A 17,136-nucleotide genomic window follows, 5' to 3' on the forward strand; every position below is an offset into this window, starting at 1 on the left:
ACCTGTCAGAATGGCTAAAATCAACAATACAAGAAACAACAGGTACTGGCGAGGATATGGAGAAAAAGGAACACTCATGCACTGCTGGCGGGAATGCAAAGTGGTACAGCCCCTCTGGAAAACAGTATGGAGCTTCCTCAAAAAGTTAAAAATAGAACTGTCCTATAATCTAGCAATTGCACTACTGGGTATTTACCCAAAGAATATAAAAACACTAATTCAAAGGGATACACACACCCCTATGTTTATGGCAGCATTATTTACAACAGTCAAGATATGGAAGCAGCCCGAGTATCCATCAATTGATGAATGGATAAAGAAGATGTGGCATATATATGTACAATGGAAATCACTCAGCCATAAAAAAGAATGAAATCTTGGCCATTTGCTGACACATGGATGGGGCTAGAGAGTATAATGCTAAGCAAAATAAGTCAGAGAAAGATAAATACCATGATTTCACTCATATGCAGAATTTAAGAAAACAAATGAGCAAAGGGAAAAAAAGAGGAAGACAAGCCAAGAAACAAACTCTTAATTAGAGAGAACAAACTGAGGGTTACCAGAGGGAAATGGGGTGAGGGGATGGGTTAAATAGGTGAAGGGGATTAAGAAGTGCATTTGGGATGAGCACCAGGTGATATATGGAATTGTTGAATCACTATGCTGTATACTTGCAGCTAAAATAACAATGTATATTAATGACCTGGAATCAAAAACTTACAAGAAAAATTAAAAAAATAAATAAGTCACAGGGATGAGAAGTATAGCACAGGAAATACAGGTCAATAATACTGTAATAACTGTATAGTGACAGACGATAACTATAGTTATCTTGATGAAGATTATATTTATGTAATTGTCAAATCACTATGTTTTACACCTGAAACCAATGTAATATTGAATGTCAACAGTACTTCAATTAAAAAAAAAGAAATGTGAAATTCAAATACTTCAACATACTGTCATTTCTTCATGTAAGTAAATTATCTTAATGAATATAATATATAATATTTTATTTTTTAAGTCTATTTTTTTTTTAATTTTTGAGAGAGAGAGAGAGTGAGAGAGAGAGCAGACGAGGGGCAGAGAGCTAGGGAGACAGAGAATCCTAAGCAGGCTCTGGGCTCAGTGCAGAACCTGACATGAGGCTCAAACCCATGAACCATGAGATCATGACCTGAGCCAAAACCAAGAGTCAGATTGCTTAACCAACTGAGCCACCCAGGTGCCCCTATAATATTTTAAACAATGACAGTGTAATCAGAACCCTAACTAATTCACTCAAGAAATATCACAGTGACCAGTCTTCCAGGATCTATTCAGTGTTGGGGAAATAGCAATGAACAAACAGAACAAAAATATCTGCCCTAATGGAGCTTTACATTCAGGGTAGAAGAGTAAGAATTTAGACAAAATAAACAAACAAAAGTTCTATGGAAAAAATAACGCAGGACAGGTGACAGAAAGTGAAGGGGATAAAATTTCAAGTAGTTGGTCAGGGAAGGTCTCACTGAGAAGGTAACTGTATTCTGCAATGTACAGGTGTGCAGGCAATTCTGTAAAGGAATATAAAGAAAATGCGGCAAGAGCTGGAGGGAGAAGTAGAGACAAAAATGTTTCTGGGTATATGTCTATTTTAGGACTGTTAAACTCACAACGTTTGCATGCCAGTGTGAATGATTCAACAGAAAACAAAAAATTGATGATACCAGGGAGAAGGATGGTAACTGCGAGATCATGTTGTTGAGGAGGCAGAAGGAAATGCAGTCCAGGTAAACACGGGGAGAGTCGCCTTTGGATAAAACAAGACAGTCTCCCCACATTATCAGGAGAAAGGGCAGAGCATACGCTATGATGAAGGCGGCTGATACTATCTGGGAGAAGTTCGCCTGCGGATACTTCAGATTTCTCAAAGGAACAGCAAGGCCATGAGTTGAGAGAGGGCAGGAGAGGAGGCGATGACATTTCAGGAGAGGGAAGTCGTGACACAGTCATGGAAGAGAGGAGCAAACGTGGAAGAGGCCTCAGCAATCGCAGCACCATTATCCAGGGACTATTACGGGCTTTATCCAGGGTTGGTACTTACCCTACCACAAGGCCAAGAATATAAAACTCATTAGTTTAAAAACCTTATAAAGACTTCTACTGGTAAAATAAAATAAAACACTATCATTATTTATGTAAGACCTTCTCCACCACTTTCTAGTTAAACTTGTGCCTCCAAACTCAAAAGAGGCCAACCAGAGTTCATTACACCAGTATCATCCTTCAGATCCCAATATATACGTATACACGTGTGTTCTCTTTTTCACTCTCTTATCCTAATTATGCACATGTATAAACCCAAATATAAGTGTATACCTCCTAAAACCTACTGTGAGAATTCAGAGCCTACAGCTAATTTAGAAATAATAAGAGTAACAGTCAAGAGTAATCAGTAACTGAGACACAATACAGATGTCAGAAAGTCCAAAACTGTAATGTCCAGTAACATGAAAGGGAAGACTGGAAGTAGGAGACCAATAACTCAATGTATGACAGCGCAGATGACATAATGTTAACTTGGTAACTTACTGCAGATCGATCCAGAAAAAACTGATGAAACTCGAGGAAGACACGACGAGTCTCCTTGGAATTAGTCTGCTTATATAGGTCTGAATACAGATAACAGAGCTGTAGTAGAGGAAGAAATGGAAAAGAGGAAAAAAGTGAGAAATCATGAAACATAGAATCTGCTAGATCTTCACAGAGTAGCAGAGTTTTTCCAACAAGTAGGCCACTACAAACAATGTAATCATTACCAAGCAACAAAGTTTAAAAAAATAAATTAATAACTTTTTAACTATCTTACATATCTATCCGTATATGCTTAGAAACTCATCTTGCAGAAGTACAAAGTTTTACAGTATAAGAATCAATGTAGGAACTCTGAATTGGCTAAATTGTCAAATACATTACCAACGTTGCAGGGTCAAACTGTGAAACCACATGGTGTAAGAAAACAGCCAGGTGAGCAGGGCGAGATTTTAGCAGTTCAATGCTCTGGAAACAGCTGCACTGGCCATTGATCTAGAAAAAGAAAGAATGATATGTCAATAATTCTACCACACAGATGCAAAATATAAGGTTAAGCTCAGTTACATACAACTACCTAAATTTCACTTTGACATACCCTAAAAAAAAATTCAAGATTTTAAAAATTTCACTGGAACTTAGGAGCACAGAGCCTTATGGAATCTCTCCCTCTTGGAAATTAGTATCTCTTGGAAATAGCTTGGAAGAAAGATCATCTTAGGAGAATGCAAGTTCAAAAGATAATTACCGAGGAGCTGAGATGTCTATGACCAGTAAGTAAAAAACCAGTGTACCAACACTTTTAAATGTTATGGGAGGATTTTTGCCCAATAATGAAATAAGTGTCTTCCTTTTCTTTTGAGCTAATCATGGAAATGGTGGTATGAAAATGGAGATGTATAATTTTAAGTGAGACAACTCCTAGAATAACTGTACTGAACATAGAAAACTAATAGTTCAACTTAAGGTAACCCTGAATCACAATTTCCATTTAATTTCTCATGTTTAAATAGAGAAGAAAGTTAATCTAAACAAATAATACCAATTTTTCAGTCTCTTTCAAAAAATACAAGAGAAGGGGCGCCTGGGTGGCTTAGTCGGTTAAGCGTCCGACTTTCGCTTAGGTCACGATCTCGTGGTTCGTGGGTTCAAGCCCCGCATCAGACTCTGTGCTGACTGCTAGCTCAGAGCCTGGAGCTTGTTTCAGAGTCTGTGTCTCCCTCTCTCTCTGACCCTCCCCTGTTCACTCTGTCTCTCTCTATCCTAGAAATAAAATAAAAATAAAAACAAAAAAAAAAAAAATACAAGAGGAGGGTACACTTCTGAAGTCATTTTAAGAAGACAGCAATACCCAAATATCAAAACCAAAGACATTCTAAAAAAAAGAAAACTACAGACCAATATACCCCATAAGAAACAATGTAAACATCATCAGCAAAATAACAGCAAATTGAATCTGGCAACATATATAAAAAGGAAAATACAGTATATGACCAACTGTGGTTTATCCCAGAAATGCAAAGCTGGTCCAACATGCTAACATCAATGTAATTTATCATATTAGGAGACTTAACTAAAAAACAAACAAAAAAACAACCCATACAATCATGTCAATTATTCATTCATGATTTAAAAAATTCTCAGAAATTAGAAACAGAATTAAACTTCCATAACCTAATAAAAAATATCTACAAAATACCAATAGCTTACAATACACTTAATGATGAAAGACTAAATATCCTCTCCCTAAGGTCAGGAATAAGGCAAGAATAATGTCTTATCTTACTACTCCAATTCAACCTCATAGTGGAAGTCCTAACCAATACAATAAAGGTAAGAACAAGAAATAAAAGATAAACAAATTGGAAACAAAGAAATAAATGTGCTTGTCTTTGTGGAAAATCCCAAAAAGCTATTTAATTTTATTTATTTAAAATAATTTTTTTAATGTTTTATTTTTGAGAGAGATAGAGAGGCAGAGAGTGAGCGGGGAAGGTGCGGAGAGGGAGACACATAATCCGAAGCAAGCCCCAGGCTCTAAGCTGTCAGCACAGAGCCCGACATGGGACTCAAGCTCACAAGCTCATGATGTGTGAGATCACGACCTGAGCTGAAGTCGGATCCTTAACTCAGTGAGCCACCCAGGAGCCCCCCCAAAAAAGTATTTTAAAAAGTCCCGAGGGGCACCTGGGTGGCTCATTTGGTTGTGTCCAACTTCAGCTCAGGTCATGATCTCAAGGTTTGTGAGTCTGAGCCCCGTGTTGGGCTCTGTGCTGACAGCTCGGACACTGAAGCCTGCTTCAAGTCTATGTCTCCCTCTCTCCCTGCCTGTCCCTACTCACACTCTGTCTCTCAATCTCAAAAATAAACACTAAAAAAAAAAGGCTCCTAGAAGGGGTAGGTGAGTTTATTAGCAAGATTGTGGGATATAAAACTAAGAAACAAGCCAATCATGTTTCTGAACCACTGGAATTTTAAGTCAAAAAAATATATATTTACAATTACACCCTCCTTTCCCAAAAGGAAGTACTTTAGTGTAAATCAATCACTTCTTATCAGCTTTAAAAGCACAGTCATTTCTATTGGTCAAAGCTAAAATAAACAACTGATTCAGGCAATTAATTAATCTTAGCTCTAAGATACAGCTTCAATCTTTACAAATGATACATTCAATCTCCAAAAAGTATTAATTTTTATAACAAACCAAACATCTCAAATAACTAATAGCTTGTTTTTTTAGAAAAAAAGTAATCACCTGTTCATGTTCAGTACCAAAATCATCATCCTCTGCTCCAATAATATGAGGTGCCATACGGGGAGAGGGACTCCCGATGAGTGACTGAGTATCCTGGTAACATTCAGAGAAAAGGAACAGAAAAATTATCTGTTGGTCAAATTCAGAGAAAGAATGAAGCCAAATCATCAAAAAGAAATGGTTCACTAAACTGACAAGATTTTATTTTATTGATTTTCTTTAAGTGCTTCACTTTCAAAGAAGTGGTTCTCAAATGTTCAAGGCACTGAATCACTTTAGCAAAGAAAACCACAAGAGTATCAACAGTTCTTAGGGAGGGAAAAAAAACCTTTCCTCTGGAAATAATTAACACCTTTTGCTCACTACACTCTTGGATATCTGATTCTAATCTCTGTATACTCCATTCATTTCATATAAACCTTGTTCCAGACAGAAAGTCAGCTTATGTAAATAATTACAATTCTAAAAAGCTAGATTAGGAAAAGTGAATGAAGACAACAAGACAAAGGAAAAATGAGAATAGAAATGAGAAGATGAAATGAGTGGAGAGGTTAATACAAAGACTTCTATTAATGTCACATAATTGAAAGCTGTCACTGAACCCCTTTTTTTTTTGTTTGTTTTGTTTTTTCATTTTCAATTCATTTTCCTAAGTGTATAATGCAGGGTTTTTCAACCCTGGCACTGCTGACATTTTGGGCCAGATAATTCTTTGTTGTGGGGGCCGTCCTGTGCATTGTACGATGTTTAGCAGCATCCTGGGTCTCTACCCACCCACTACATGCCAGCAGCAGCCTCCCAGGCATGACCGTCAAAAACGTTTCCATACACTGCCAAATGTTCCCTGAGGGATAAAATCACTCCCGGTTGCAAATCATTGGCATAATTCAACAAAATTTTCAAGCAATCACACAAAATTAAAATCATTTTGTACAGAAACAAAGAACCAAAGTTGCAAACATGAAAATGTAGGCTGATGGATCTCCTTCCTGCACAATAGCTCATCCACTTGTCAACTCACTTATAGGGATGGATAAAGAGCAGGAAAAAGGCAGTGGGAACACATTAACATATAATGTAAAAATCATGCGATGTATGAAGTCCATAAATATTAAAATCAAAGGTCATATGGTATTAAGGAAATAAAAATTTGGGAAGAAACAGGGAAAGAATGAGTTTGGCTCAAACCTGACAGCAGCTGCACATGCAGGATGTGGGGCTGAGCGAGGGCAGTGGGGCTCTACTGATCTGGGGGTCATGGGCATCTTAGTTAGAGCTGAAAGTATGCACATGTATACAAGTTATATGTAGCTATAGTCTTCCCTCCTTGTGTTGCACCCCTCTATTTGTGTCTTCTAACCTTGATTCTGCTGTTTTTACTACTTGTTGTCTAAACCCCAAGGCTTTAGTAATTTTTTTTAAAAAACAGTGAAACAAGAGAAATTTGTTCAGAATGACTGCGAAGACAACTTTTGATTTTATAGTTACTTCAATGTCTTTGAATTTTCAATAACTCTTATGTTGCTAATAATTGATGGATCACAATATGCTGTTTAATTCTTTTACTATAAAACTTTATACAAATCTAATTAGAAAACAAAAGCAGAATGCTAAAAGTATTTACATAAGAAAATGCAAAATCCAGCAATTTCACTTCTGAATAAATACCCAAAAGAACTAAAAGAAAGCACTTGAATCTATACTTGTATACCCATGGCCATAGCAGTATTATCCATGGCAGCCAAAAGGTGGAAACAACCCAAGTATTTACTGACAGATAAATGGATAAGCAAAACGTGGTATATACATGCAATGGATTATTACTCAGCCTTAAAAAGGAAGGAGATTCTGCCATATGCTACAACATGCATGAACCCCGAAGACACTATGCTAAGTGAAATAAGATAGTCACAGAAGGACAAACACTGTATGATGTTACTTATAAAAGGTTCCCAATCTAGTCAAATTCACAGAGTAAAATGGTGGTTGTCAGTTGCTCTGGGAAGAGGGGAATGAAGAGTCAGTGTTTAATGGATACTGACTCTGAGCTGGGGAAGATGAAAAAGTTCTGGAGACAGATATGATGATGGTTGTACAAGAATGTCAATATGACTTAGTGACGATAAGCTATATACTTAAAACTTATTAAAATGGTAAATTTTATGTTATGTATTTTTTACCACAGTATGCAAAGTAACACTGAGCCACCTAATACTACTACCATGGAGTAGCTAGCTCTCCATTTATCAAATCTTTATGAATCAATTTAAGCTTTTTCTCTCCCCACTTCACCCCCATCCCAAAATATACAAATTTCAGGTGTGTCTGTCACTGAAGTAGAAGGAAAGCAAAAGGAAGCACAACCACTTCATGGACTCCATACTCACAGTGTCCTGAATCACTTCACTTTTCTCTGGGGTTTCCTCTAGATAAATTCTCTCTTTCAGGGCACTCTTGGGACTCTAAAAAAAAGACATTCAGTTCATTTCAAGAGGCTCACCAAAAACTGACAAGGAAAAATAGGGTGGAAAATAAGGTTCCAGATTTCACATTTGTATTTGAAACCACAAAATATCTTGCATAATAACTCACGCTACTATTTTCTCCTGGCTTTGGCAAGGCACTTGTATTCTCTTGGTCTTTCGAGTTTTATGCTGATAAACAATATCATACTAACAGAATAGTTGTACTTCATCTCCAGGACTGAGGGCTCATGTCTACCAAATAATCCTAACTAGATGCACTACCCCACATCTAGTTGTGTCGAAGTCAAACTCTGTCCTTATCCACCACTTCTAACCTCCTCTGCCCCCAACTATTTCTTTCTATTCAAGTTAAAAGCATTTTGGCCTATTTATGGGAATGAGATTAAGCTTCTGTCTTTTCCTGAGTATCGTGTGAAAGTGACGTGTAGATTCTTCTAAAACTCACAGGGTATGTTTGGGACAACCTAATACGAAGCACAAAGAAGAGGGCGTGTGGGATTCAGTTCTGGAGAGTGAGGAGCGCCCACAGCAAGGGGGCCATTCTTCAGAGCAGCTGAAAATTTGGTGCAGGAGATTTTTGTGTGAATGCCAACAGGGAAAATGCATGCTATCTATACATATGCTGAGACAGCACAAGATAAAAATGGTAGTTTCAAATATAAGCCCCACCTTGGAGAAATGGATGACTCTGGGTTTTGGACAAGAGATATAAAAGATACAGACAGAATAATCTTGTCACTTCAGAAAGTGCTGTTAATAACTTGTTGTTATCAAAATTATGGGGGGGGGGTTGTATTAAAAGAACACAGAAGACAACTAGAGGGAGCTCCCACTGCCCCAAAGAGGGACACGCAACAGAAAGAAATAATGACCACAATGAACTACAACACAATAAGCAAGTATGTTAAAATCTACGAATTCAAAATATTGCACTCATGTGTGTGTGCACACACACACAGACACGTTCCACACTGGTGACCTTTAGCTTTTGTTAGGGTACCAATTCCTCTGGAAACAGGTACATAAAGGGATAAGAATCAAATATTTATCCTGCATTTCCCGTATCGGCTATATTTTAGGGTAACCTAAAAGCTAGTAAGAGAAAATTCTTCTTTTAAAATAATTCCATCTAATAAGTACAGAAAGAATGACAGAATTATAATACCATCCTTTTGAAACCACTAATTAAATAATGGATACAGGCATTTTGATCAGTGACTGGTGAAAACATTACATAAAAGCTTCATGGAAAACTTGACTATGAAGGAACCATACTGACATCATCCACACACTTTCAACAAACTTACAGTTAGAGAAAGACAACCAGACATTCATCTCCTGATGTGATGTAACAGGATATACACAGTCCCACCCATGAATTGTTCTTGCCAAACAACAGGTCTTAATCTGATCAAGATTCTAGATCTCACTAGCAGCTTTCAGGAAATACAGAGAGATGAACATGTTAAACAACACCATGAAAATACAATTAAAATGTGGGTTGTTTTCCTGGGCACATGACCCAGTTTCTGTCACAAAAGAACAGCAAGAAAAAAAAAAAGAGGACATAACAAATTAAGAGACTTATGAACCAAAGGCTGCAAACCTTGACCAGATCCTGACTCAGATAAACCAACAGCAGAAAGATCATTATGACACAATTAGGGTAATCAAACTGCATACTTAGAAATTTGATTTGATAATGTTATTACACCTGTATTTTTGAAAGAGTCCTCTTTTCTCTTAAAGACATATATTGATGAAATAATGACATGGATTTACTTGAAAATACCCCAGTATTTGGAGGGTGTGAAGAATGGGGGATACAGACAAAACATGTCTGAGCAACTGTGGATGACTTCTGGGGCTGGGTGATCAGGTACATAAAAGGGATCGTTATGTCAGCCTCTAGTTTTGAATAGGTTTAAAAGTTTCCAAAGTAAGTTTTTAAAAATATCAGCCACAAATTCACAAAAATCAGACATGCTCCACATTTTAGATGAGGATTTGTGATGTACTTGCTTCTGTGGTGAGAACTGGGCCCATGGGTATTCTTCACAGCCTTCTCTGAGAGGATCATACGCAGGAAATTTTACAATAACAGTGGTATCACAAACATTACAAGAATATTATTTTATAAAAGTGAGCAGAAAGTGGGGAAAAATTAAAAGCAGTGATTCAAAAGACAGTAAGACCCATTGGTTCCTGTGGTCTTAATTCAGTACAAATGAAACAGACATGGAAATCCATATGCTAAACACAGCACATCGTAAGCTTCGAACAGACCTTGTAGGAATTAAACTAGTTATGTGTTCAAGTAAATAAATATCCTTAAACTGTCTGCACTGTATTCTCTCTCACCTGGATTTCCACAACACCCATTTATTTACCTGGCTTTAATTTCTTCATCTATAAAATAGTGATATTGCTTCTTTAATATTATGATGAGAGTTTAAGAGAGTATCTGTACTGTATGCATGACTGTGGACACAAAGTAGGTAGTTAATAAATGGTAACCATTTATTAGCCATTCAGCACACATTTGCTAAAGTCCTATTAAGCCAAGCGGTTTTCTTTCCTTACTGATCTCCCTCTTTATTTCAATTCATTTCCACACTGACATGTTTCTGATAGTGCCTCTCCAATGCAAGCAAGATAAAGCCCAAACTCTCATTCATTCTGTTGTTCATTCAAATACTTATAGGGGCACCTGGGTGGCTCAGTCAGTTAAGTGTCTGATTTCGGCTCAGGTCATGATCTCAGGGTTCGTGGGTTGGAGCCCTGCATCGGGGTCTGTGCTGACAGCTCAGAGCCTGGAGCCTACTTCAGATTCTGTGTCTCCCTCTCTCTCTGTCTCTCCCCTACTCATGTGTGCTCTCTCACTAACAAAACACTTTTAAAAAGTAAAAAAAAAACAACAAATACTTATTAAACACCAAGTATATCTCAAATAGTCTCAAGTCACTGGAATGTTTATTTCTACACCTGCCAATTCACTCTGTGTTTCACAAGTTATATTTCTTTATTCTTTAAATTTTTAGGGGGAGTTGGGGGTGGGGGGAGTGAGATAATCTTAAGCAGGCTCTACACTCAGCACCGAGCCTGATGTGGGGCTCGATCGCATGACTATTAAGACCATGACCTGAGCCAAAATCAAGAGTCAGATGCTCAACTGACTTAGCCACTCAGGTGCCCCCATAAAGTTATATTTCTAACTCACATATTTTATTGTAACATTCCTCTAAATACCAGATAAAATTCAGTTTTCTTTTGTGCCATTTGTTCTGAATTCCTGGTTCATATTGTAGGATCTACAAGAATTTGGATACACAGAAACAAATAAGGCTGTCCCTGTCCTCTCAAGAAACTCTCTAATGGTAGAGATGAGCCTTGAAAACAGAGAAGCAGCAGTAAATCTAAAAGAAGAATGTGGGGGTGCCCAGGTGGCTTAGTCGGTTAAGTGTCCGACTTTCGCTTAGGTCTGATCTCGCGGTTCATGGGTTCGAGCCCCGCGTCAGGCTCTGTGCTGACTGCCGGCTCAGAGCCTGGAGCCTGTTTCAGTCTGTGACTCCCTCTCTCTCTGACCCTCCCCTGCTCACGCTGTCTCTCTCTCTCTCTCCTAGAAATAAATAAAACATTTAAAAAAATAAATAAAAGGAGAATGTGAACAGGACCCCCCTAAAAAACAGTACTGCTAGAACTTGAAGCCTTCTACCACCTGAACTTAAGCCTCTGTTTCTAAGATAAACTCTAGCCACTCCACCCATCGCCCCAAATACCAGTAAAATTTTCACTGCTCTCCTAAAAAGTTATGCATTTTTACTCCTCAGTGCTTTTGTTTATATTTCAGATAATGGTGCTTTAGAGCTAGATACAGGCAGATCACATACTATCTGGATAAGCTAGCAAATTAATTAACTCCCTTTGTTAACTTCTGTAACAGTTTTTCTTTTGTAAAATTATGGTAACAATAGTATTACCTCATAAGGCTGTTTTGAGAATTAACTAAAATAAGGAATGTAAAACACTCATTACAGTATATGGTGTGTATGCCTAATAAATATTTTTTTCTTGAGTCAAAACTGAAATTTTTCATTAAAACCTTTAGCCTATCTACCAATCATAAGACAGCTAGCACTGTTTTTCCAAAACAAAACAAAACAAAACAAAACAAAAATCCTCAAATTTTCCCTGAATTAAGTACTGAGTCATTGGGCATAAGCCTCAAAAGGTGGTCTGAATGATGATTTTAACTGGTGGCTTTCAATTTTTTTTTTTTTTTAACACAACCTTCAATAAGAAGTTTTCATTGTTGGGATGCCTGGGTGGCTCACTTTGGCTCGGGTCATAATCTCGCAGTTCGTGGGTTCAAGCCCTGCGCAGGGCTCTGTGGTGGCAGCTCAGAGCCTAGAGCCTGCTTCAGATTCTGTGTCTCCCTGTCTCTGCCCCTCCCCTGCTCATGCTCTGCCTCTTTATGTCTCTCAAAAAATCATCGTTAAAAATTTTTTAAAAAATTTTTACATTGTCAACCAACATACAAACACACACACACACACACACACACACGTACCTGTGTATATAACAAAAGTCACAAGAATACTTACCTCATCTACATTTTTTAAAGCATTATATCCTATTCTATTCTTTCTGTTTTAATGCTAGCCCCAATCCACTAAACTGACTCCATGATCCACAGTTTCCAAAACCCTGGTTTAGCCTATTTTCCTCATCACTTTTAAAGAGGGTGGTCTACTTTTAATTTAATGATTATTCCTTCATTGCATACTTCTTACAAAGTATTGCTGAGTAAGCAACAGTGAATTTAGCTTTTAAGTATTCATATGACTATGATGCTACATCACATTCAACTTGAAATATTTTCTTATGATCCTCTTAACAAATATCCATGTTTATCTGGCAGTTCTGGGGTTAATCGAGAAAGCATTACTAAACAACGGCTATTAACTCAAGTCTATCTAACAGGACTAAGGCTTTTCCTCTTTGTAATGGCAAAGTGCCCCATGATTCAAGACTGAGTCACTCTGACCACAAATGGAATATTAACATGCTCTTAAAGATATCAACAGTTGGCTTCTTGGTTCAGTAAAAAAAACACGAGCATTATTAACTTCTCAACCCACAAACAAGAGGCCTGCTGGGAAATTCCACCTCCTCAAAAGAAACATGTGGCAATGTGTGTCTAAAGGAAAAAGTGAACTCTGGAATTAGAAGCTCATCCACAATGGTGGTGAGGATTTCTGCTCATCCATACCAGAGGTTAGAGGTGGTGGTGATAAAAAGAAAGTACTAAGAGAACACTCTCTTACTCATGTAACTTAAAATCAAACACGGAAAGGAGCTGTAAGGAAGAACACAAGATGAAGCTGTGGGACACTTACATCTGCGCTGTCACTACTGGGCCGAGAAGCATCTCCCCCGCCGTAGTCAATTCTCCCTAGTCCGTCACCAGGGTCTGCTTCCAGCTCACTGGCTGTCAGGGGGTCACCTAAAGACTTGGAGGATGTCACTATAGCTCCATCCTAAAACAGATTAAACACACACACACACACACACACACACCAACACAATAAAACCAAGTCATTATTGACTGCATAAAGAAACTGATTCACACTGCAATCTATATGGAAACTGGTAAAAGCTGGCCAGTTTGATGTGATCAAGAAAGTTTAAACCTCTAAAAATTGAAAGCATCAGTAACTACCAATTCTGTGGTTCTAAAATGACATGATCTTAATTTAGCAAAAATTGAAAAAAAAGGAAATTTCTAAATAAGACAAAAAGGTAAAATAGTTGGTTAAATTGTATAATTCATATTTCCTGCTTATTAAAGATTATTACACTATAGATTCTGGCTAACTACCTTCTAACACTTTAGAATTTCAACTAATTGCCAATTCTGGGACACAATACTGTAACATAAATTATTACAGGCTTTTAGATCAGGAACCACATTTTTATTGTTTGAACAGAATAAGAATGTCATCTTTGCTCAGCAACTACAACAACGTAAAACTGTCAACATTACTGACGCACAATACTCAAACTTTCATAGAGCTAATGGGACTGAAAGTAATGAAAAAAAAAAAATACTGTGTAATGAAAAGTACATCAAACCAGGAAGTCAGGAGACCTTACAGCTGCGTGACCTTGTGTAAGTCACTTCACCAGTGTAGACCCTAATTTTCTCAACCACATGTATTTTTTGACTTTAAAACAAGATGAGGCTAAATGATCTCATAGAAGATGTGGCTTTCTATGAAACTGTGCCTTTCACTTTTAGGCTCAGCAAGCATAATAAATCAAGAGCTTTTACTCGGTTTAAACGGTGTATGTCCATTTTGCGTTAAGATAAGTTATAAGGAGCCTTTCATATTCCAAACCTGAATATTACAGAATATAAATCTGGTTAAGCTATTTTTCTAATGAGACCATCTTCTCCATAACTTACACCTATGTTACACATTCTGTTTAAATCTAGTTTAAAACTCCAGTAAAAATATAGTTGTAAAGAATATGAAAGTGCTTTGAATTCATCAGACTAGGTTTAAATCCAGTTCTGTTGCTTTTGAGGTACACGACCTCAGACAAATTATTTCATCTCTCTGATTTCTGTAAGTGTACATGTGAAATGGGGGAGAACAGTAGTAGTATCTAATCTCAGAGGCTTGTTGTGAAAATGAAGCAAGAAAATGCTTGTCTCTGCATTTAGCATAATGCCTGTCATTTTATAAAATCTTCTATTCCTAAATACATAACTGCCATTCTGTTACAAAATGGCAGAATGAGCCTCAAAAATGTAAATATATGCATCTAAGTACATTTTAGTAGTTTGTCACATCAAAGCAAAAGCACTCAATTCTTTTTAAAATTATTACAGAACAAAGAAACATGCTATCGTGAGCAAGCAGAGAATCAGAAGCCCACATTTCTTTTAGTTCATCAGTACTTCTGTAACATGCTACACAGGACATCCTGTTGGCCTAGGCTAGAAAAAAAATCACTTTTAAAAAAGGCAACTGCAACACTCTCGAACACATTCCCAGAAGAAAAATCTCCTGCAAAAAGTTGGGTAGCATTTTTAACAGCGATGCTACCTGAGCAGAGCCTGTGGCTTTGGATAACTGCTCTTGCAGCTGAGGAATGTGTTTCTTGGCCTCTTGGATCTCTTTTAGCAATCTGTGGGCAGGTGTTCGGTTGTAATCTTCCTGCAATAACTGAAAAGTTATAAACATATTTTGAGAATTAATTACTTATGTCAAGGAAATAGAGAAAAAGTCCATTCTTAATAAATTAGCAGATGGCATTGATTACGAAGCTGCTTGACTGTGATCATAACAAACATCAACTCAACTATGCCCACTCACATTGTCACTGGCCCGTAAACAGCCCCACTCCTAATTTAGTACCTGCAGCCGTTCCTGTTCTTTCTGTAACATTTTTCTCAGAATCTCTACTTTCTGGTTATGAACCACATTGTTTTCCTCCTAGAAAAAAGATAAAAAAAACAACAACAACAACCAAACAAAAAAGAGCCAATACAGGGAAAATGAAGCTAAAATAAAGAGCAGTTATGAAGACAGGCTATTAGACATGACACTTAAAAGGTTACAGAGAAATATCAGCCCTTTTATTTCACTTTTACCAAACTAGGTTCAAGAGAACTCTGAATACTGATTATTAGCTGGAGAAATGAAGTTGCCTTAAGTACAAGAATGAGATCTTACACTCTCCATCCTTTGGAACTGTACTATCAATCCCCACAGACGACTCCTATACTTCCTGCCTGAAATATTAAGACAGCTCCCTCACTTTTCTCTCCTTGCTTCACAATCCTGTACTATTTTATCTAATTAGCCCTCCTAAAATCCTTTTACAATCCCATCACTCTCTTGCCACCCTCCCCAAATTTTAATAGATTCTTACTGTCTACCCAGTTACTTGTAAACGAGCCTGTTAGTTGTGATTTTTCAAAGAAACAGTCTTAACTTTTTTCAAGCCTCATCTCCCACTGCTTCAATCCCTAACAGGCACCAGCCAAATGAGAGTCCTGGCAACTTCACTCCAATACTTGGTGCTTTCTTGGCTCTTTATTTCTGTTTATTCTACTTCTTTTACCTGGGCTACTTTCCTCCCTACAGCCACCACTGAAATGATATCCATTCTTCAAGGCCCAATTCAAACAATAGCTTTCCATAAAGCCTTTCCTTATTACAACTGGATGTGCTTCCTCTCTTTGAATTGTCACAAAACTTAGTATTTTCCCCTTCATAATGTCTGCATTCTGCCTTTGTACTAGAATTACTCATATACTCTTGATTCTATCTCAAACAACAAAGGTTTAAGTACCTAGAATATGCCAAGCAATATTTTAAGCACTGAGGACATGACAATAAAAAAAACCAAAAAAACAAAAAAAACCTCTGTCCTCTTAAACTATATATTCTAAGATAACTAAGGACCTTGTACATAGGGTCTCTTAATTGTATTTTTGTGAATGGCTTCCTGTTTTGTATATGGCAGGTGTTAAATAGTTGTTAATTAAATCTGCTATCCTAATACCCTTTAATCATTTCAAATTATTATGTAATTTTTATATTAGGAAGCTGTTTTCTACTATCTTGAACTTGAATTTGTCAGCTCAACACCTCAAAACTCTTAATACAAAGCAAAGGCATCATTATATAAACTGAGCATTTATAAAGAAGTTTTCCCCCTCTTACCCCCATAAGCACAGGACTAGTGATTCTCTCCATGTTTCCAGATGCTCCAGGTGAATGAGGGGATGTCATGATGGGAGACATATGTCCAATGACTGATGACTCTACTTCAGAATCGGCAAGTGGAATCTGGGGCGACCCAGGTGGGCGTCCCTGAACAGTGAGAGCTACATAGGAACCAGCTTTGGAAGAGGCAGAGGAAGCGGAGGGAAGGAAAAAGAACACTGTCAACTTTTTTACACAATTTTACTACTTCATCTTTGACAGTTCTATAAGATCCAGTTATGTGAGGGGCGCCTGGGTGGCTTAGTCGGTTAAGCGTCCGACTTTCGCTCAGGTCATGATCTCGCAGTTCGTGGGTTCGAGCCCCGCATCAGGCTCTGTGCTGACTGTCAGCTCAGAGCCTGGAGCCTATTTCAGAGTCTGTGTCTCCCTTTCTCTCTGACTCTCCCCTGCTCATGCTGTCTCTCTCTCTCTCCTAGAAATAAAAAAAAAAAAAAAGATCCAGTTATGTGAGCAAGTTTGATCATCTGCTAACCATTGGTCCAGAAAAAAAGAATCCAACCTGTCCTTTCTCTTT

General features: G+C 37.6%; 1 protein-coding gene across 5 annotated transcripts in view; it reads right to left on the reverse strand.

The window, feature by feature from the left end:
• The window catches only part of ARHGEF12 (Rho guanine nucleotide exchange factor 12), a 146,846-nt gene that overhangs the window by 40,775 nt on the left and 88,935 nt on the right, over positions 1 to 17,136 (reverse strand). For 4 of the 5 annotated variants that reach the window (XM_077776748.1, XM_077776740.1, XM_077776730.1 and 1 more), the window contains 8 exons: positions 16,560 to 16,738; positions 15,246 to 15,323; positions 14,934 to 15,053; positions 13,218 to 13,358; positions 7,720 to 7,794; positions 5,333 to 5,425; positions 2,962 to 3,072; positions 2,578 to 2,676 (listed from right to left, as the gene is read on the reverse strand). In XM_077776748.1, the coding sequence (XP_077632874.1) occupies positions 2,578 to 2,676; positions 2,962 to 3,072; positions 5,333 to 5,425; positions 7,720 to 7,794; positions 13,218 to 13,358; positions 14,934 to 15,053; positions 15,246 to 15,323; positions 16,560 to 16,738 (896 nt within the window). The remainder of the gene's footprint in view (positions 1 to 2,577; positions 2,677 to 2,961; positions 3,073 to 5,332; positions 5,426 to 7,719; positions 7,795 to 13,217; positions 13,359 to 14,933; positions 15,054 to 15,245; positions 15,324 to 16,559; positions 16,739 to 17,136) is intronic. The other variant, XM_077776751.1, reaches the window with a different exon arrangement.

This window comes from Crocuta crocuta, unplaced genomic scaffold (assembly GCF_008692635.1).
Source record: "Crocuta crocuta isolate KB4526 unplaced genomic scaffold, BGI_CrCroc_1.0 scaffold271, whole genome shotgun sequence".
Taxonomy (NCBI): Eukaryota; Metazoa; Chordata; class Mammalia; order Carnivora; family Hyaenidae; genus Crocuta; species Crocuta crocuta.